General features: G+C 39.3%; 1 protein-coding gene across 1 annotated transcript; it reads right to left on the minus strand.

The window, feature by feature from the left end:
* Window positions 1-17,432: 17,432 nt before the first annotated feature.
* IFNG (interferon gamma) lies at window positions 17,433-22,379 on the minus strand. Its single transcript, XM_017640802.2, has 4 exons — window positions 22,167-22,379; window positions 20,911-20,979; window positions 20,637-20,819; window positions 17,433-18,111 (listed from the first exon to the last, which is right to left on the minus strand). The coding sequence occupies exons 1-4, from the start codon at window positions 22,278-22,280 to the stop codon at window positions 17,977-17,979; spliced, it is 501 nt and encodes a 166-aa protein (XP_017496291.1). The 5' UTR covers window positions 22,281-22,379; the 3' UTR covers window positions 17,433-17,976.
* Between the last annotated feature and the right edge of the window lie 509 nt (window positions 22,380-22,888).

Below are 22,888 nucleotides of genomic sequence, written 5' to 3' on the forward strand. Positions count from 1 at the left end.
TGTGTAGTCTTATGGGAATTTGTTCTGCTCGGTGTTCTTGAAGATCTTTAGTTTTGTTACACCTTTTGAAATTGTACCCCAGTTCTTGGAGGTTCTATTCTGGGATTTTTTTTTTCACATTTTTCTCTTTGTTTTTGATTTGGGAAGTTTCTATTTACTCACCTCCATGTTCACTGCTACTTAGGAACCCATCAAAGGCTTTCTTCATTTCTGTTACTGTGTTTTTGACTTAGAGCATTTCCTTTTGATTCTTTCTTAGAATTTTCTTCTCTCTGCTGACATTACCCATCTGTTCTTGCATATTGTCTACTTTTTCCACTGGAACTCTTAACGTTTTAATTGTAGTTCTTTGAAACTTCCTGCCTGATAATTCCAACCTCTGTGTCTTATCTAAGACTGGTTCTTATGCTTCTTTTGTTTCTTCATATTGTGTTTTTTCTTGCCTCTTGGCATGCTAAAGGTGTACCACTCTTCTGAGTGACTCTGTGCCATGCAGCTCTTTCAGTTGTAATCTATTACTATTTTACTGAAGCCCTAATGCTGCTATGCACTAAGGTGAGGCACAATGGGAGCATTGTCTATAATCTTCCCTTTTCGTCTCAGTGTGTTAGTGGCCTGTGTCTCAGAGTTGTGATCTTCACAAGTGTTTCTTCTTGTACAGCTTTAGGTAAGACAGGAAGACCAGAGGGGGTTGAGATTGGAGAAGCATCCCCCATGGCCTTCTTACAAGAAAAGAGAAATCTTTTTTGCAAGTGATTTCTGGTAAAATCTTACCTCCTAGAGAGAAGGCTGCTGTTTCTGGACATATTTCATAATTACTCCTTCCCTCCCCCTACCAGAGCCACAGGGAAATCTTTCTCAGATTTCACCATGAGAATCTGGTGAAGTTCCTGCAAGTAAATTCCATGAAAGTGTGGGGGAGCCCTAACACTTCAGCCCACAGACATTTTTACTCTCATTCCAGTCTGCCCGCAACCCCCAGCAGTTCATCAAAATGACTATTTAAGGGTTCTTACCGGTTAATGTTTCCAGCGTTTTCTGGTCCCTGTAAGCAGATCTTGGCAGCAGCTCTCTGTCCCTCCAGATTTAGTGGCAGCCACTTGTCCTGCAAACTCAGTGTTCTAGTGGGACCAAGAAAAGTTATTCATTTTCAATTTGTCCAGCTGTTCTTAGTTTTTTTATTAAGGTATCATTGATACACACACTTATGAAGGTTTCACATGAAAACTATTGTGGCTACTACATTCACCCATATTACCACTTCCCCCCCACACCCCACAGCAGTCACTGTCCATAAGCATAGTAAGATGCCACAGAGTCACTATTTGTCATCTCTGTGCTACATTGTCTTCCCTGTGACCCCCCCTCACACTATGTGTGCCAATCAAAATACCCCTCAATCCCCTTCTCCCTCTTCCCCACCTGCTCTCCCCACCCCTCCCCTTTGGTAACTGCTAGTGAAGAGTCCTGACTAAAGAGTCTTGACATAAGCTACTCCATTTTATAAGTGACTTCATTTTGTGAAAGACAGGTCACATCAAGAAGAAGTTACAAGAGTTACAAAAATTTAACCAACACAGTTGCCAGGGCTGGCCAGATGCCAGTGGAAGGTGGACGGCTCGCCCACCTGGCGGTCAGGAGTGTCACTCCACCTAGAAGGACCTGGTCCAAATGGTTGGTGAACAAGTTGGTTGCAGTGAAGGTCAGGTCATATCTAGGCCCACTCTGTGCACAGCCCAGTCTGTGCACAGCCCGCTCTACACACGACCCCATTCCTGTGTATAAAAGGAGGATGAACTTGTACTTTGGGGTCTCCAGCTGCGAGTGTGAGACCCCAGCATGCTGGCTACCCAAAAAACGCTCTTGTTTTTGCATCCACGTGTCTCCCGGTTATTTGGAGGTTGATTGCACAGATCCAACACTAGTCCCTTCTTGGAGTCTGTGAGTCTCCTGCTGTTTTATTCCTTCAGTTTTGCTTCATTGTTATACTCCACAAATGAGGGAAATCATTTGGTACTTGTCTTTCTGTGCCTGGCTTATTTCACTGAGCATGATACCCTCTAGTTCCATCCATGTTGTTGCAAATGGTAGGATTTGTTTGTATATGTACCACATCTTCTTTATCCATTCATCTACTGATGGACACTTAGGTTGTTTACATATGTTGGCTATTGTAAATAGTGCTACAATAAACATGGGGGTATATATGTCTTTTTGAAACTGGGATCTTATTTTCTTTGGGTAAATTCCTAGGAGTGGAATTCCTAAGTCAAATGGTATTTCTATTTTTAGTTTTTTGGAGAACCTCCATATTGCTTTCCACAATGCTTGAACTAATTTACATTCCCATCAGCAGTAAAGGAGGGTTCCCTTTCTCCTCATCATCACCAGCATTTGTTGTTCCTTGTCTTTTTGAAGTTGTCCATCCTAACTGGTGTGAGGTGATCTCATGGTGGTTTTGATTTGCATTTCCCTAATAATTAGAGATGTGGAGCATCTTTTCATGTGTCTGTTGGCCATCTGAATTTCTTCTTTGGAAAATTGTCTGTTCATATCCTCCGCCCATTTTTTATTCAGGTTATTTGCTTTTTGGGTGTTGAAGCATGTGAGTTCTTTATATATTTTGGATGTTAACCCCTTGTCAGGTCATTTATGAATAAATTCTCCCATACTGTAGGATGCCTTTTTGTTCTACTGATTGTGTCCCTTGCTGTACAGAAGGTTTTTAGTTTGATGTAGTCCCATTTGTTCATTTTTGCTTTTGTTTCCCTTGCCTGAGGAGATGTGTTCAGGAAAAAGTTGCTCATATTTATATTCAAGAGATTTTTTTCCTATGCTTTCTTCTAATGGTTTTATGCTTTCATGACTTAGATTCAGGTCATGATCCATTCAGAGTTCACTTTTGTGTATGGGGTTAGACGATAACTCAGCTTTATTCTCTTACACGTAGCTGTCCAGTTTTGCCACCACTAGTTGTTGAAGAGGCTGTCATTTCTCCCATTGTATATCCATGGCTCCTTTATTGTATATTAATTAACCATCTATGCTTGGGTTTATATTTGGGCTCTCAAGTCTGTTCCATTAATCTATGGGTCTGTTCTTGTGCCAGGACCAAATTGTCTTGATTGCTATGTCTTTGTAATAGAGCTTGAAGTTGGGGAGTGTAATCACCCAGCTTTATGCTTCCTTCTCAGGATTGCTTTGGCTATTTAGGGTCTTTTGTAGTTCCATATGAATTTTAGAACTATTTGTTGTAGTTTGTTGAAGAATGCCATCAGTATTTTGATAGGGATTACATTGAATCTGTAGATTGCTTAAGGCAGGATGACCGTTTTGACAATACTAATTCTTCTTATCCATGAGCACAGGATGTATTTCTATTTATTGGTGTCTTTCTTAATTTTTCTCATGAGTGTCTTGTACTTTTTAGGGTATAGGTCCTTCATCTCCTTGGTTAGATTTATTCCTAGGTATTTTATTCTTTTTGATGCAGTTGTGAATGGAATTGTTTTCGTGATTTCTCTCTCTGCTAGTTCATTGTTAGTGTATAGGAATGCCACAGATTTCCATATCCTGCAACTTTGCTGAATTCAGTTACTGGTTCTAGTAGTTTTTGGGTGGATTCTTTAGGTTTTTTTATGTACAATACCATGTAATCTGCAAACAGTAACAGTTTAGCTTCTTCCTTACCAATATGGATGCCTTTTATTTCTTTATGTTGTCTGATTGCCATGGCTAGGATATCCAGTACTATGTTTGATAAAAGAGGGGAAAGTAGGCATCCTTGTCTTATTCCCGATCTTAGAGGAAAAGCTTTCAGCTTTTCACTGTTAAGTATGAAGTTGGCTGTGGGTTTGTCATATATGGCCTCTATTGTGTTGAGGTATTTGCCCTCTATACTCATTTTATTGAGAGTTTTTATCATGAATGGATGTTTTTTGGCATCTATGGAAATGATCATGTGATTTTTATCCTTTTTTGTTGATGTGGTATGTGATGTTGATAGATTTTTGAATATTGTACTACCCTTGCATCCCTAGAATACATCCTACTTGATTATGATGGATGATCTTTTTCATGTATTTTTTAATTCAGTTTGCTAATATTTTGATGAGTATTTCTGTGTCTATGTTTATCAGGGATATTGGTCTGTAATTTTCTTTTTTTGTGGTGTCTTTCCCTGGTTTTGGTATTAGAGTGATGCTAACCTCATAGAATGAGTCTGGAAGTATTCTTTCCTCTTCTACTCTTTAGAAAACCTTAAGGAGGATGGGTATTAGGTCTTCACTAAATGTTTGGTAAAATTCAGTGGTGAAGCCGTATGGTCCAGGCATTTTGTTTTTGGGTAGTTTTTAAATGACTGCTTCAATTTCATTGCTGGTAATTGGTCTGTTCAGATTTTCTGTTTCTTCCAGGGTCAGCCTTGGAAGCTTGTATTTTTCTAGAAAGTTGTCCATTTATTCTAGGTTATCCAGTTTGTTAGCATGTAATTTTTCATAGTATTCTCTAATAATTATTTGTATTTCTGTGGTGTCCATAGTGATTTTTCATTTCTCATTTCTATTTCTGTTTATGTTTGTAGACTCTCTTTTTTTCTTGGTAAGTCTGGCTAGGGGTTTATCTATTTTGTTTATTTTCTTGAAGAACCAGCTCCTGGTTTCATTGGTTCTTTCTGTCATTTTATTCTTCTCAATTTTATTTATTTATGCTCTGTTCTTTATTATGTCCCTCCTACTGACTTTTGGTCTCATTTGTTCTTCTTTTTCTCATTTCATTAATTTTGAGTTTGACTGTTCATATGGGAGTATTCTTCTTTCCTGAGATAGGCCTTTATTGCAATATACTTCCCTCTTAGCACAGCCTTCACTGTGTCCCACAGATTTTGCACTGCTGACTTATTGTTCTCATTTGTCTCAATATACTGCTTGATCTCTGTTTTTATTTGGTCATTGATCCATTGATTATTTAGGAGCATGCTGTTAAGCCTTTATGCATTCATGGGCTTTTTTGTTTTCTTTGCATAATTTATTTCTACTTTTATATGTTTATGGTCTGAGAATATGGTTGATACAATTTCAATCCTTCTGAATTTACAGAGGCTCTTTCTGTGGCCTAGTATATGATCTATTCTTGAAAATGTTCCATGTGCACTTGAGAAGAATGTGTATCCTGCTGCTTTTGGGCGGTGTTCTGAAGATGTCTGTTAGGTCCATCTGTTCCAATGTGTTGTTCAGTGCCTCTGTCTCCTTACTTATTTTCTGTCTGGTTGATCTCTCCTTTGGACTGTGTGATGTGTTGAAGTCTCCTAAATGAATGCATTGCATTCTATTCCCCCCTTGAATTCTGTTAGTATTTGTTTCACATATGTAGATGCCCCTGTGTTGGGTGCATAGATATTTATAATGGTTATATCTTCTTGTTGGACTGACCCCCTTTATCATTATGTAATGTCCTTCTTTGTCTCTTGTGGCTTTCTTTGTTTTGAAGTCTATGTTGTCTGGTAGAAGTACTGCAACTCCTACTTTTTTCTCCCTATTAGTTGCATGAAATATCTTTTTCCATCTCTTCACTTGTAGTCTGTGTACGTCTTTGAGTTTGAAGTGAGTTTCTTGTGGGCAACATATAGATGGGTCTTGTTTTTTTACTCCATTCTGCAACTCTATGTCTTTTGATTGGTGCATTGAGACCATTTACATTTAGGGTTATTATCAATAGGTTTGTACTTATTGCCATTACCAGCTTTAGAGCCATGGTTACCAAAGGTTCAAAGGTAGCTTCTTTACTATATAACAGCCTTACTTAACTCTCTTAGTCATGCTATTACAAACACAATCTAAAGATTCTTTTTCTTTTCCTCCTTTTTCTTCATCCTCCATTCTTAATATTTTAGGTATCATATTCTGTACTCTTTGTGTATCCCTTGACTGACTTTGTTGGTGGGTGATTTAATTTTGCATTTGCTTTGTAATTAATTGGTCTATTTCCTTTACTGTGGTTCTATTTCCTCTGGTGACAGCTATTTAGCCCTAGGAACACTTCCATCTATAGCACTCCCTCCAAAATACACTGTAGAGATGGTTTGTGGGAGGTAAATTCTCAACTTATGCTTATCTGGAAATTGTTTAATCCCTCCTTCAAATTTAAATGATAATCTTGCCAGGTAGAGTATTCTTGGTTCTAGATCATTCTGTTTTATTGCATTAAATATAGCATGCCACTCCCTTCTGGCCTGTAAGGTTTCTGTTGAGAAGTCTGATGTTAGCCTGATGGGTTTTCCTTTGCATATGATCTTTTTTCTCTCTCTGGCTGCTTTCAATATTCTGTCCTTATCCTTGATCTTTGCCATTTTAATTATTACATGTCTTGGTGTTGTGTTCTTTGGGTCCCTTATGTTGGGAGATTTGTGTACCTCCATGGCCTGAAAGACTATCTCTTTCCCCAGATTGGGAAAGTTTTCAGAATTACCTCCTCAAAGACACTTTCTATCCATTTTTGTCTCTCTTCTTTTGATACCCCTATAATGTGAATATTGTTTCATTTGGATAGGTCACACAGTTCTCTTAATATTCTTTCATTCCTAGAAATCCTTTTTTCTCTCTGTGCCTCAGCTTCTTTGTATCCTGTTCTCTAATTTCTATTTCATTTACTATCTCCTCTACTTCATATAATCTGCTTTTAAATCGCTCCATTGTAAGTTTCGTTTCAGATACTGTATTTTTCAAGGTTGCTATCTCTTGCTTGAATTCCTCCCTGAGGTCTTGAGTATTTTCTTGTAGCTCTGTGAACATGTTTATGATTTTTATTTTGAAAATTTTTCAGGAAGATTGATGAGTTCAGTTTCACTTGGCCTTCTTTCTGGTGTTTGTGTGATTTTGGTTTGTACCAGATTCTTTTGACATTTCATATTTGTAAAAATAAATTTGTGTAGGTGGCGTCCTCTAGTGCCCAGAAGCTCTACTCTCTGGACCTGCTCAGCCCTGGAGCAATGGTGGGGGTGGCAGGTGAGTGGCACTGGTGCCTACCAGGAGGAAAGAGCTGTTTCCTGCTTCCGGACTACAGTGCCTGCCTCCACTGCCAGGGCCAGTGGGCCAAGCTCAGAGGGTGGAGTCTCTATGCTACACTCTTGTAGCTGTCATAGGCAGGGCCAACCTCTGGCTGGCGTGGTGCAATGACTGGGGCAGCAGGTTTGCGAGCTGATGCCAGCCAGTAGGAAGGACTAGCAGCCTGCTTATCATGGTGGGAGACCTCGGGGCTGCATTGCCAGCCAGGTGGATGGAGCGCCTGAAGTTCCTGAAAGTTCCCAACCTTCTAGGCTGAGTGTGCCAAGACAATTTTGTCCACCTGTCTTTTCTCCTGAGCAGCAAGCTCTGTGCACTCCTTGCCTCTTTAGCAGCCCTCTCACTGTTGGAAAGTTTCTCAGATTGCCCACATTTCTTTTGTCCCAGAGAAGCTGGTTTTGCCTATCTGTTCTCCACAGAAGATGGAATCTTAGTCTCTCCAAGTACTCCACCTGTCTTAGCTTTCCAACCCCACTAATCTCCAGAGCACCATGTAATGGAGGTTCATATTCCCACAGTAGATCTCCAGGACTGGGTGTTCATCAGTCTTAGGCCTCCACCCCATCTCTACTCCATTCTTCTTCCTCCCACTGGAGAGCTGTGGTGGTGAGAGGGCTTGGGCCCCACTGGATCGCGGCTTTGGTACTTTACCCTTTTCCATGAGATCTGCTCTTTTCCCCAGATGTAGGCAGTTTGTTGCACCCTTCTTTTCTGTTGCTCTTTCAGGATTAGTATTTGCTATATTTTCATATTATATGTGGTTTTGGGAGGAGGTTTCTGTCTCACCTCTCACACAGCCATCTTTAGCCAATCCTCAGCTTTTCCTAGTTTTAAGGACTGGAATGACAGCTTCCAAGCTGTTTATATGTCAGAGCTGAAACTGGAAATCTCCCATGATTTTTTTCTTTTTTTATATCATTCTCAGCTAGAAAAGTCAAATGCTTGGAGGTAGAATCATCTGAAGGTTTTTTCATACTTATGTCCAGTGAGTGATGCTCGTGTTGGCCAGAAACCTCACTGTATCCAGTGGCCAAACTATCCCCACATGGTTTCCCCATGCAGCCTGATCTTTTCAATATGATGGTAGGTTCCAGTGACACATGTCTTGAGAGAGAAGAAAGAAAAAAACAGCCAGGCAGAAGTTGCATCCTAGACTTAGAAGTGACATAGCATCACTTCCCTTGTTCTTCATTGGTAACGGAAGTCACAAATCCATGCCCAGTACTTAGGGAAGGGGTGATATACCCAAGTGCTCTGTGAGAGGAATGTAGGTCACATTATAAAAACAGCATGGGGATGGAGTAGATATACAGATGTGGTCAGTTTTGGAAAATTAAATCTGTCACAGGTATATTTGAGGAATTCTAAGTTACCTGATATGATTAGAATAAAGTAACTCAAGAATTCCTTTCCAGCCTGTGACTGAAATAATCTCATAGTGACTTTTCCTTATTTTTCATTTTGAAACAATCATCAACTTACAGAAGAGTTGGAAAAGAATTGTATTTCCGTAATCACTTCAGAGTAAGTTCCTGGCCTAATGGCCCAGTCACTGATGAATAATTTAATGTGTGTTTACTACACAAAGACATCTCCTATATGACCATCCAAATCAGAAGTTTAATTGATATATTACCACCATCTAATCCTCAGACCCCATTCAAGTTTCACCAGTTGTTCTAAAAATGTCCTTTATAGATAAAGGATCCAGTTCAGAAATGTGCATTGCATTTAGCTGTCATGTCTCTATAATCCATGTCAATATGGAACTGCTCCTTAGTCATCAGTCTTTCTTTAACTTACATAACCTTTTTACTTTGAAGACTGAAGACCAGTTATTTTGTAGAATGTTCTTCACTTTGTGTTTGTATGATGTTTTTCCACCATTAGAATAGGTTATGCAGTTTTCTCAGAGATATTACAGAAAGTATTCTGTGTTCATTTCATTGCATCTTATCAGATGACACACAATTTTTATTTATCCCATAGTTAATGATGTTCACTTATATCCTTTGATTAAGGTAGTGTCTTCTAGGATTCTCCATTGGAAAGATACCTTTAATTGATTTTTAATTAATAAATTTCTTACAAAATAGATAAACCCCTAGCCAGACATATCAAAAAAAAAGAGAGTCTACAAACATAAACAGAATCAGAAATGAGAAAAGAAAATTCACTACAGACACCACAGAAATACAAATAATTATTAGAGAATACTATGAAAAATTACATGCTAACAAACTGGATAACCTAGAATAAATGGACAACTTTCTAGAAAAACACAAGATTCTAATGCTGACACTGGAAGAAACAGAAAATCTGAACAGACCAATTACCACCAATGAAATTGAACTGGTAATCAAAAAACTACCTAAGATAAGACTCCTGGACCAGATAGCTTCACTGTCAAATTATATCAAACATTTAGTGAAGACTTAATACCCATCCTCCTTAAAGTTTTCCAAAAAATAGAAGAGGAGGGAACACTCACAAACTCATTCTATGATGTAGCATCACTCTAATACCAAAACCAAGCTAAGACACCACAAAAAAAGAAAATTACAGACCAATATCCCGGATGAACATAGATGCAAAAATACTCAGCAAAATATTAGCAAACCAAATTCAAAAATGCATAAAAAAGATCATTCATCATGATCAAGTAGGATTTACTTCAGGGATGCAAGGATGATACAACATTTGAAAATCCATCAACATCATCCACCACATCAACAAAAAGAAGGGCAAAAACCACATGATCATCTCCATAGATGCTGAAAAAGCATTTGACAAAATTCAACATCCATTCATGATGAAAACTCCCAACCAAATGGGTATAGAGAGCAAGTACCTCAACATAACAAAGGCCATATATGACAAACCCACAGCCAACATTATACTTAACAGCAAGAAGCTGAAAGCTTTTCCTTTAAGATTGGGAACAAGACAAGGATGCCCACTTTCCCCACTTCTATTCAACATAGTACTGTAGGTCCTAGCCACGGAAATCAGACAACACAAAGAAATAAAAGGCATCCTGATTGGCAAGGAAGAAATAAAACTGTCCCTGTTTGCAAATGACATGATATTATACATAAAAAACCCTAAAGAATCCACTCCAAAACTACTTGATCTAATATTTGAATTCAGCAAACTTGCGGGATACAAAATTAATACACAAAAATCTGTCGCATTCCTATATGTTAACAATGAACTAGCAGAGAGAAATCATGAAAACAATTCCATTCATAATTGCATCAAAAAGAATAAAATACCTAGGAATAAACCTAACCAAGGAAGTGAAAGACCTATACTCTGAAAACTACAAGACACTCATGAGAGAAATTAAAGAAGATACCAATAAATGGAAACACATCCCATGCTCATGGATAGGAAGAATTAATATTGTCAAAATGGCCATCCTGCCTAAAGCAATCTATAGATTCAATTCAATTCCTATCAAAATACCAACAGCATTCTTCAGTGAAGTAGAGAAAATCATTCTAAAATTCATATGGAACCACAAAAGACCCCAAATAGCCAAAGAAATCCTGAGAAGGAAGAAATCAGGGGGAATTATGCTCCCCAACTTCAAGGTCTACTACAAAGCTACAGTAATCAAGACAATTTGGTACTGGCAGGAGAACAGACCCACAGACCAATGGAACAGACTACAGAACCCAGATATAAACCCAAGCATATATGGTTAATTAATACATGAAAAAGGAGCCATGGACATACAATGGGGAAATGACATCCTCTTCAACAGCTGGTGTTGGCAAAACTTGACAGCTACATGCAAGAGAATGAAACTAGATTATTATTTAACCACATACACAAAAGTAAACTTGAAATGGATTAAAGACTTGAATGTAAGTCATGAAACCATAAAACTCCTAGAAGACAACATAGGCAAACATCTCCTGAACATAAGCATGAGCAACTTCTTCCTGAATGCATCTCGAGCAAGGGAAACAAAAGCAAAAATGAACTCATGAGACTACGTCAAACTAAAAAGTTTCTGTATGGCAAAGGACACCATCAACAGAACAAAAAGGCATCCTACAGTATGGGAGAATATATTTGTAAATAACATATCTGACAAGAGGTTAACATCCAAAAAATATAAAGAACTTACACACCTCAACACCCAAAAAGCAAATAACCCAATTAACAAATGGGCAGAGGATATGAAGAGACAGTTCTCCAAAGAAGAAATTCAGACAGCCAACAGACATATGAAAAGATGCTCCACATCACTAATCATCAGGGAAATGCAAGATAAAACCAGCATAAGATACCACCTCACACCAGTTAGCATGGCCAGCGTCAAAAAGACTAAGAACAACAAATGCTGGCTAGGATGCGGAGAAAGGGGAACCCTCCTACACTGCTGGTGGGAATGTAAACTAGTTCAACCATTGTGGAAAGCAATACGGAGGTTCCTCAAAAAACTAAAAATAGAAATACCATTTGACCCGGGAATCCCACTCCTTGGAATTTACCCAATAAATACAACTTGTCAGATTCAAAAGACATATGCACCCCTATGTTTATAGCAGCACTTTTTACAATAACCAAGGTATGGAAGCAACCTAAGTGTCCATCAGTAGATGAATGGATAAAGAAGATGTGGTACATATACACAATGGAATACTATTCAGCCATAAGAAAGAAACAAATCCTATCATTTGCAACAACATGGATGGAGCTGGAGGACATTATGCTCAGTGAAATAAGCCAGGCAGAGAAAGACAAATGCCAAATGATTTCCCTCATTTGTGGAGTGTAACAATGAAGCAAAACTGAAGGAACAAAATGGCAGCAGACTCAGAGACTCCAAGAATGAACTAGTTGTTACCAAAGGGGAGGGGTGTGGGAGGGTGGGTGGGGAGGGAGGGAGAAGGGGACTGAGGGGTATTATGTTTAGTACACATGCTGTGGGGAATCACTGGGAAAACAGTGTAGCACAGAGAAGGCACATAGTGGATCTCTGGCAACTTGCTGCACTGATGGACAGTGACTGCATTGGGGGATGGGTGGGGAATTGATAATATGGGTAAATGTAGTAACCACATTGTTTTTTCATGTGAAACCTTCATAAGAGTGTATATCAATAGTACCTTAATAAAAATTTATTTAAAAAATTTCTTGTAGGAAGGTAGCTTTCATCTATGAAAATATCCCATTCCTCATCAAACTTTCAGTTTATTAATTTATATCAGTATGTACTTACAGTTTCCTATTTTATTCAATAGGTTATAGTAACTTACTACCACTATTCTGATGTTCAAGTTTTCCCATATATGGCCAGCAGAAGTCCCTGCAAGCTGTTTTCCGTGCCTTTTGACAGTTCTCCATGATTCTCTGAGCATGTCTTGCTTTCTAGCACAGTAAGGCTTATCTTGTTCTATTCCTTCCCCAGCCCTGGAATTAACCAGTTATATAAGGGGCACTGGTTCCTTTTAGCAGAGAATGGTGATCACATATCAAGATCTGGGCACTAGGTGTCCTCATAGAAATTGGACTGTCACTGCCCTTAGGCCTTCTCAGTGAACAAAAGTATGGCATATATATGTGAATAGATACATCTATACTTCTTTCCATATTTACCCATATATATTGAAGACCATAGGTTCATACAGATACATCCAGTTCCTATTCGATGCAGGGTTTATTCTCATTTTCTCCATTTCCAAAGTGTAACTCTCTCCTCCAACAGTGAGAAACTTGGCACCATGATCCTTAATATACTTACCTAGTCAATCCCCCTGTAAATAACCAATATCCCATCTACATTGACACACCTTCTCCTGTGTGGATATCATTTTTATTTCACTCTGACTTCCCATGCTCAGTTTCCCACTATGTGGACATTCTCTTCATCTTGCTTAGATTCTGACACCCCATTCCAGTCCATCCTTCCCCAAGGACACCTTTCTTTCTGCTGCAGTTCTCACTCCCCATGTCAAGCTGCCTGCTTGTGGAAGGTTGAATAATGATCGGCCCCAAAAGATATCTACATGCTAATTCCTGGAATTCATGATTACTTTATATGGCAAAGGGACTTTAAAAATATTATTAAGTTAACAATCATGAGATGAAAATATTATCCCAAATTAGTCAAGTTTTCCCAGTGTAATCACAAGGGTCATTATAAGAAAAGGGAAACGGGAGGATCAGAATAAGAAAGAGGGAGAGATTGGAGACGCTATGCTGCTGGCTTTGAAGAAGGAAGAAGAGGCCACTAGCTGAGGGATGGCATCATTCCAGACGCTGTAAAACGCAAAGAAACAGGTTTGCCCCTGAAGTCTTCAGAAGGAATGCAGCCCTGCTGATACCTTGGTTTTAGCCCACTGAGGCTGATTTTGGACTTCTAACCTCCAAAACTGTATGATAACAAATGTACGCTGTCTTAAGTAGCTCAGTTTGTGGTAATTCACTACAACAGCAATAGAAAACTAATATACTCCCCCATCCCTTCTTTGACAGTCTTCTTCTTTCTGCTCAGGCTTCTGACAGAAGTCACACCAGACTTTTTCCCTAACCCTTCTCACCTTGTGTGGAATTTGACTTCCATAGTGGGCAAGCATGGATGCCTACCTTACTCTGATGCACCTAGTTGCTTTAGGATTACATTGTGCAGGATGGGGAAGGATGGGAAGAGTGAAGAAAAGGAAAAGAAAGAAGAGAAAACTTCATTAGCTCTTAATGCCAAGTTCCAATTGCCTAATCACCAGAATCACCCTTCCAGCTAGGGTGTATCCCCATGTCTGAGAGTCACTAAGGGCAGGATTTCATACAAGAGGTTTCTCCCACTCCAGGCCCCGGCTGCTGCCCCTGGTGCTCATGAGCTTAGGGGGATAACTGCCCCTACTGGCATTGAGAGAGGATTATTGCTGCCTCTTAGGTCCTTAACCTAAAGCACAGGCCATCTCTTCCCTGAGCCTCACAACACTCCGTGACTAAGTATGTACTTAAGGGAAGAAGCATACAATATAGAGAATAATTTATAACTGTTGCATAGGCCAACTCACGTTCTCTTAAAGGGTCTCCTTGCTCATTCCCAGTTTCCATCATATCACCCGATAGTCTATATCTCTTCATGTCTCAAAGCTTATGCCAAAATAACCCCAACCTCAGAGAAGATGGTTGTTTATATATCCCTTGACCAAGGCCCATCTCTTGGGGCTTCATTTCCCTTTTCATGATTAATCACTTCTCAATGTGATTGACAGTGGGAATTCCCAATCCCCTTCACAGAGGTATGGTCTGCTTCTATGGTCCAAACAAGAAAATTTCACAGCAGCCCTCCTTCTGTAGCTATTTTAAATTGCGCATCAATCTTAAATACTAACAAGAGTAGAGACACCAACAACAGCTCATATAAGTTGCAGGTCTGCCAAAATCAGCCCCATTACTTTTCAATCTTGCCTCATCAAAGGTTCAAAAGTTTTGTAATCAAGTCCTGCCCACTGTTATTTAGCTATGCAATAATCAAAGTAATGAACACTCATTATCGCCAAGGACTAAACTGACCCCTTTACATTTCATTTACCTCTTCATTTAACCCTACTGTTGTGGAAGAATAAAGTGAAATGGTTAAGGAAGCTCCAGACCCCTAACCCTCTCTCTCCTTGACACTCACAATCTTGCCCCCACTATATGCCCCAAAGCCAGCAGAACTCAGTTCATCTCATATATACTCTTCTTGTTTATGCCAGTGATCATAAGAAGCCCCAGACTCACAAGACATCCCTACACATGTTACCCTTTATGACTTCCTTTCCTATCCCTACTCACTGGATCTTCTGGAATTCACAGTCCAGCACTAACCAAATCCATCATACCTCACCTTCCTCAGATCAAAAAATAAACTTCTTCTCCCCTCAGGACCCTCCTCCCTCTGTATGTCCCTTCAAGTGGTGACTGTTTGCCCCTCTGTCATCTTTTGGGCCTGAAGGTGTGACAGATACACTTTCATCTAGTTATGTCTTTACCCACCCTTTCCCAACCTTGATATACTCTTTCCCCTCTTTAACCAGCTAAAATTAGTTTATCAGATAAATTCATTTATCACCACTTCACTATCCCATGACTTCGTTGTCCTCTATCCCTCTGTCCTACTCACCCAGGCAAATTAAGATCTACTAAATGTAATACTCTGCCTGCTCTTTATCTTCATCCACAGCTTAAAAACACCATCTGCTGTCCCTTAACTTCATGGCCATGAAACCTCAAGCAGGCCCCTATGGCTGCCTGACACCACGTTGCATTCCCCTGACCCATTCATTCTTCTGCTCCTTCCACGCCTCCAACACTTCTTCCTCGGCCTCATTCTCAGCTTCCTATCTCACTGGGAAAACTTTAAACAAGCAGTTAAATTTCCAGAAATTCTCACCACCACATTTACCCACCTACTAGCATCAGAATATCAGAACACATGTGAGATACCTTGCAACCTATTAACAAAGATAAGCTTTCTGTGCACCTACCTAAAGTCAGTTCCTCCTGTGTCCTCAGTTGACCTCTCTTACTCATAGGACCACTTTCTGCAGTTCTCCCCTCTCTCCTGCATCATCTCTTGTTTTTCTCTTAGATCAATCAATTCCATCAATACATAGACATCCTGTTTCTTCTTCCATCTTAAAGTCAACAACCAAAAAAATTTCAAGCATTTTATCCTTTTATCCAGACTACTTCCCTCTTCTTTGCTCTCCTTCACAGCACCTCCAAAGAGTTTTTCATGTTTATTGTCTCTAATGTCTCTCTTAACCCCATGGACATCAGACCTTCCTCTTCACCTGTGTCAGAACTGCTCTTGTCTCAGGTTGCCAATGGCTTCCAATGTTGCTAAATCCAGTGGTCAGTTCTCGGTACTCATCTGATCAGACTTACCTGCACTCGACACCGTTTATTCCTGAAACACTTTTTTGATCAGTTTTCAGGACATCTTACTTTTTATATTTCCTCTTATTTCACTGGCCATTTCTTTTCAGTTTTCTCTGCTGATCTCTCCCTGGCCTCTTAATGATGGCGTGCCTGGAGACTCAATCCTTTGCTCTCCTTCTCTTCTTTATGTAAATTTGTGACCTTTGGGAGATCAATTAGCATTAGGTCTTTAAATACCTTCTATATGCCTCAACTCCCAAATTTATGTCAACTATCCAGACATCTCAACTCCACACTGATCTAGCCAATTGCCTACTCAGCATCTCCACTTGGAAGCCTAAGGGACACCTTAAACTCAGTGTTCAAAGTCTAGCATCGGATTTTCCTCCCTAAACCTGCTCACTCATTTCCCCATCTCAGTTGATCACAACTTCATCTTTTTAGTTGCTCAGCTAAAAAACTGGAGTTAGTTTGACTCATATTTTTCCAACCACACTGGTCTGCTGGCTCTTTTTTTACCATGCAAGGCAAGTCTCCACTTCAGAGCCTTTGCAAGGATGTTCCCCTTGCCTGAATCCAAATGGCTACCTCCCCTACCTCTTACAAGTGCTTCCTCCAGCGTCATGTCTTCAGTGAAGCCACCTATAGTAACCGCATTTAAACCTCTAGCCTTCCCACTCTGCTCTATGTATAGCTTCCCAATTCCCCCATCCTGCTTTCCTTTTTTTCCACAGCATCTATCGGCCTCTAACATACCATGCAATTTATTGTCATATTGTATATTATTTTTATCATCTGTCTCATCCTTGTTAAATTTTAAATTCCCCAAGGGCAGAAATCCTTGTTTATTTTGTTCGTGAAGGTATCTCAGGGGCCTAGAACAGCACCAGGCACATAATCAATGCTCCAAGAAATATTTATTGAGTGAAAGAATGAACTCTCACTCAATGTTATGAGGAAGGCAGTTATTCTTTATCAGATGAGGAGACTGGGGCTTCTAGAATAGAAGAAATTCATTAGAAGTTGTACTACTTGTCATGGCAGGACTGGGATTCCAATCCTGGCCTCTCCCCCTAGAGCTCACAGTCACCATTCCATATCCAGTGGTGTTTGCCCAGGATGGACAGAGGAGTTGAGGGATGCCAAGATGAAGGACGCAGTGGGGAGTTGAGGGGGCAGGGAGAAACAGTCCTTTGTATGCCAAGCTAAACAATTTGGACCACTTTCCGTAGCAGAAACTCTGAAGTAAATGCTGACACAATTAGATCTGTATTTTGGAAAGATAACTCAGCTGCCAAATGGAACAATGGAAGCCAGCAAATTGCCAATGGAGAGAAACATCACATTTAATGGAGCTTCATCCAGTTCTAAGGTTTCCACAGCCAAAAATGACTTTCTTCCTACTCATTCATGAATATGTAGTTCATTTGCTCCCATCCTCATTTTAAAAAAAAGGCTGACACAGCATATAGAGTTCTGAAATTATACTTTATTCATATATATTAAATATTGGTAACCTAAACAAAGAGATTACTTTCCATTTGGGTGCAGTCACAGTGGTCAGTGATATTCTGAAGCACCAGGCATGAGATGATGTTTTTATCTGGGGACAAGTCATATCACTTGATCCATCCAAGTGCTGTCTGACATGCCACAGAAGCGGTGGCTCAAGTGCAGACATGGGCTCAGATAGGCAGTGACTGGATGGCGTCATTTCATTTAGAAGTGCTCATTGTATTGTCAAGTGAAATAAATGGAACTGCCTAATTGGTCTCTGAGATAAAGTCTTGTAATCACATCTTGCCTAGTTAATCAGAAAAATTTAAAAAAATTTCAAGTGATATAGTCATAGGACACAGGAGTTATAAATAATATATATATTAATAGATATTCATTTTCATTACATAAAAGTTGCTATTATAAATACTTTGATGAGTCTAAAAATATTTTCCCCACATAAATAATGTAAAATATTAAATATTAATAAATAGATTTAGAAATTCAAATATCGCAGGCAGGATGACCATTATTTTGACGCTCTCCAGCCTGGGAATGGACTCTGACTCCTTTTCCGCTTCCTTAGGTTGGATCTTGGTGACAGATCATTCATCACCTTGATGAGTTCACTGATTGCTTTGCGCTGGACCTTCAGGTCATTTACCTATTGGGAAAAAAAACAGCAAAATTAATTTCAGGCACACAAACCATCAAGATATCTTGCTGTTAATGTCCTGGTCTGTAAAAAGGGAAGTATTCCTTTAAAAAAAAATGATTTTCACTACCTTAATATACAATGGTGGTTTCTTCACTAGTTGAGAATAAAATTGTGATTAAATTCCTAGTTCTGATGTAATGTGGCAGGACATAAGATGTGCTCTTAAACTTCTGCTACAGAATTCTCACAATTATATTGTGAGAAGAGCCCTGAAGTAGGAGTGACAGAAAATGCAGGTCTGAATCCTGTGTGTGCAGTACTCTGACTTTTAACCAGCCACTTAGCCTCTCTGAACCTCTGTTTTCTCATTTAAACAGTGTCTGAATTATTTAGGTGACCCCTAGGCTTCTACCAATTCTATCACTTTGTGCTTTAATTAGAATGAGTTGCTATATACTCAATGGTTCTCAGCTTTGGTGTGCAACAGAATAGCCCGGAGACCTAATGAAGCACTCAGAGGCCCAGATGCAGGAAAGCAGAGAAGTCCTAGGCTGCTGTGTGCTCACTAAGCTCCCAAGGTGACTCTGACATCCACCAAAGTTTGAGAACTGCCAATGTAGGTTCAGTACTCTGTAAACACCACGTCCAAAACACATGAATACTATAATTTTTATTTCCCCCCAAAGTAGGTCAGCCTCATAATATTCATAATGGGATTAAAAATAAACACTAAGCATATCTATATGGCAATAATTAATTACTGGTATAAATAGTTAAAATTCGGAATTGTAGCAAATTTCCCTGTACCCTGCGTTCTATTCTAACGAACTGAAGTATTTCCTCACTGTAACAGATGGACCATTTGGGTGAATTCATGCTTCATAAAATAAGGATCATTTACTTTCATCCTGGCTTTGCCACTATATTTCTTTCTAATACTGGAAACACTGGCCACCTCACCACATTTCTGAGAGACTAGGGGAATTCTAGGCTACAGCACTGGTTATTAGAAGATACAACATGCCTTAAATATGTCAGGAACTGAGCCAAAGAGAGCAATGGCTGAGAGCTCACTCAAGATTGCGCATCATGGAGCAGGAGGCTTGGCGCTTCCAGAAGGATGGGACCCACAGATGTTTTTCAAGACCCAGTTACAGCAGAGTAGAAAAAGTTTCTAGCAGCTGTGTGTTACACGTGTTAAACTTTAGTTCACAGTGTTCGAAGCAGCACTAAGAAACCAAGAGACTTAATCCAGGAATGAGCAGCAGGCCAGGGGTGGCACTGGGTTAGGAGTAAGTGCTTTTTCAGTCTCCAGCCTGGAGCCAGAGGAGATCTGCTGAACCCTGGAAACATTATCAGCAGAAAGTAGTAAGGTTCTGATAATTTTTTCAAGCCACACTTGTACCGTCTAATGTACTGAAGACCACAGAAATCCTGAAGAGCAAGCACTTATTTCAGTTCCAAAGGGCTTATCTGAATGGGTGTGAAGTAGTCCCAGGTATAGTGAAAATAGTGAGAGCTGAACACAAATACTGAGAACACAAGTCACAGCTCTTCTCACCTCCACCCCCTTGTTATCCAAACCTGCTTATATCAAAGCCAAACCAAACGGAATCTGGAGGTCTTTGTCTCTTAGATAAAATTTTGGAAAATACAATTTGCCATTATGCTTCAACATTACCTTTCGGCTTCTAGAAGCCATAACTTTAAAGACTCAAGACAATGTCATGAAATAAAGCTTGGGAGCCTAAGAATTTCTCTAGCTGACATATTCTCACAACCAAAATTGATAGAACAATTATTTTAAAGCTATAAAGTCTAACCTATTTCTTTCCTAAAAACTAAAACAAACATTCTCACCTCTACTTGGGCTGCACAACATGGGAGGTTGCCCAGAGCCTGGCAGTGGTATGCCCCTAGTGCCTTTTCGAAGGCCATAGCTTTTTCCTATCTCATTCTCATTTCCTATTCATGGTCTTGTAGAGTTTTAGAGCAAAGGAGGACATAGACACTACAGTGAACCAAAAGGAAACTAAGGATGAAGAAATTGAGTCCCAGCCAGGCCTGTGGTTCATCTGAGGTCACACAGTTTCTTGGTAGCTGAGCTGGGAAAAAGAGCACAGATCTTCTCCACTCCTCTCCCTCCCTCCTCCACTGCTCCTTCCATTAAGACAGGAGCCTCCCTTTACCCAAAAGAATTTCCATCACACAAACAAGGAACAATGAGAGAACCGCTTCTCAAAAGTCCCCTGAACTTCCCTGCTTCCTCCTCCCTGGATTTGTCCATTCACTTGTCTTTGTGCAACAAATATAATGCCAGCATTTTCCCAAATCACAAAATTAAATGATTCCCACACTGACTTGGCAAAGTCACCCACAACACAAATGGGACTACTAAAGGGGAGTTTTGGCCACAGGTTCTTGCATGACTTTAACAGCTATACCCAATAGCTAATTTCCACTTACTGGGAATTAAGTACTTTGCAAGAGCCTCTGCAATGAAACCAAAGAAAGAATTAAGGTCATCTCACCGGAATGTGAATCAGCTTTTGGAAGTCATCCAGCTTGCTGGTGCTGCTGTTGAAGAACTTAACAAACATGTCTTCCTTGATGACATCCATGCTCTTTTGAACCACCTGGTTATCTTTTAAGCTTTCAAAGAGTTTGAAGTAGAAGGAGACAATTTGGCTCTGAATTATTTTTTTGTCATTCTCCTTGGGAGAAAAGAACACAGAGGTTGGTGTGAATTTATCCATCAGAAAATAAGCAACAGGAAAATTAAACAAATGGAAATGTTCAGCTCACCTCTTTCCAATTCTTCAAAATATCTAAGAAAAGAGGCCTTCCATCTGCTACATCTGGACTATTTGCATTCTGAAAAAAGAAGGGAAGATTGGTTTACAGTTAGTCCATAAATTGCCCTAAAAATGTACGTCGAGTTTTACTGCACTCAGCTGACAATATTCACTAATTTTCTTTTCAACCCTGTTTAGCTCTGACAGTAAGTATCCCCAAAAGCTATTATGTTGGCTATAACCAAATATTATCATGCTATTTTGGCTTCCTTATTTTCTATAAGGAAAATTTTTAGTATCACAGATGAACTCAAAAAAGCTAATGATAATTTAGTTGTCCCAAATAACCATAGTAAGGAAAAGGAAATCTTTCCAAGCCTAGTTAAAAAATCAGCAAAGCCATCCCACTATAAAATACTGCCCCCATATGGCACAGGTCTCTGTAACATCTACCCATGCCCTCCTGTATGGTATTATGTCAGCTTTAAAAGATAGTTCCAAATGTGTTTGAGAGAGATTTGATTTGATATTGTAAGAGTAAAATAGCTTGTGGATGCTTAACCATAAGTATAATAGCTAAAGTCTGGATAAATAATAAAATACTTGAAATACAAAAACTATTTTAATTAACCATAAATAAAATTTTAAAAGAAACTCACAAAACAGAGCAAAAACATTTTAATATAAACCAGACTATAACTCCTAAAAAATCTTAGCAAGTGACAGCTCAAGAGTAAGTCACAGGTAATATATATGAGGCAGTAAAATTTTAAACTACTTTTTGGAGAAAAGCACCTAAAGTGATTTTTTTCAAGCCAAAGCTTTGAGTACCTCACCTTCTTGATTAATTATTTCAGATTACCATTTTTAATGCTAATCTTGATCTTTTACTATCACCATTACAGTAGCCTGGGAAACCATAAACTAATAGCCAGTCATTCTTTCTCAATGTGCATGCAACTTGACTTCACAGTTGAATGGTTCTCACCATAAAATTATCAATGTTATTATGCTTCACATGCATATCATGCCTGTCTTTTGGAAGATTTATGAACATCCCCTAAGCCTCCATAGCAAATTGAGCAGAGGTTTAAAACAATATCTTGATCAGCCAGTCAAAAATATCATCCAATGAACAGTCAAAATAACACTAAGTCTTCTCAAGACAACTGTGGACTAGAGATTACTGCCCATCATAAATACAACTCCAAGTCAACACTCAGTCATTTCAGTCACAAGCGAGTATTATTAAAAGGTCATACTTACAAAATATTCCTTTAGGTTTTCTATTTCTGTAAAAAATGTGGCCTGGCAGTAGTAGCTAGGAGAACCCAAAATCAGGCAGAGCTGAAAAACTAAGATATAACTTGTATAATTCATCTTTCGGAGAGTCAGGCTGAAGTCGTTGAACTCAGTAGCTCCTGTATTAAGTCGATCAGGTCCAAAGGACTTAGCTGATCTTTCTTGTCTAATAGCCAACCTGCAGATGATCAGAAAAATGTACTGCATCGCTTTTTGCTGCTGGTATTTATACCTAATTGAAGCCTCATCGGGATTACGTATTTTCACAAGTTTTTTAAGATGAGATGGTGACAGATAGGCAGAGATGCTAGTTAGTTTGTACTAATAATTATGGTTTTGTGGCATTTTGGTGTTGTAGTTAGAGTTTCCTTTCAACTCTTTTGGGTCTTTTGACGATGAGACAGACCCATTATGCCCACCTGTGCCATTCTTGTGGCATCCTTTGAAGGTACTTTTACTTCACACCATTCAGGGATTGGAAATTTTTTCTGCACCTCCTCCCCTTACCCTTGCGAAATGTTGACTTCTGATCCACAAAGACATTGATCATTTGTTTGTGGTTGGGAGCAAGTGAAAAAGGAAATTCTAGGGGCTCTCAAACCTTTACAAAGGGGGTGCCTTTAAAATTTTTTCTTGCAAATGAACAGAAAGCAAGGAAAGAATGTGGCTGAAAGACCAATGTGGTG

The sequence above is a fragment of the Manis javanica genome, chromosome 10, assembly GCF_040802235.1.
Source record: "Manis javanica isolate MJ-LG chromosome 10, MJ_LKY, whole genome shotgun sequence".
Lineage (NCBI taxonomy): Eukaryota > Metazoa > Chordata > Mammalia > Pholidota > Manidae > Manis > Manis javanica.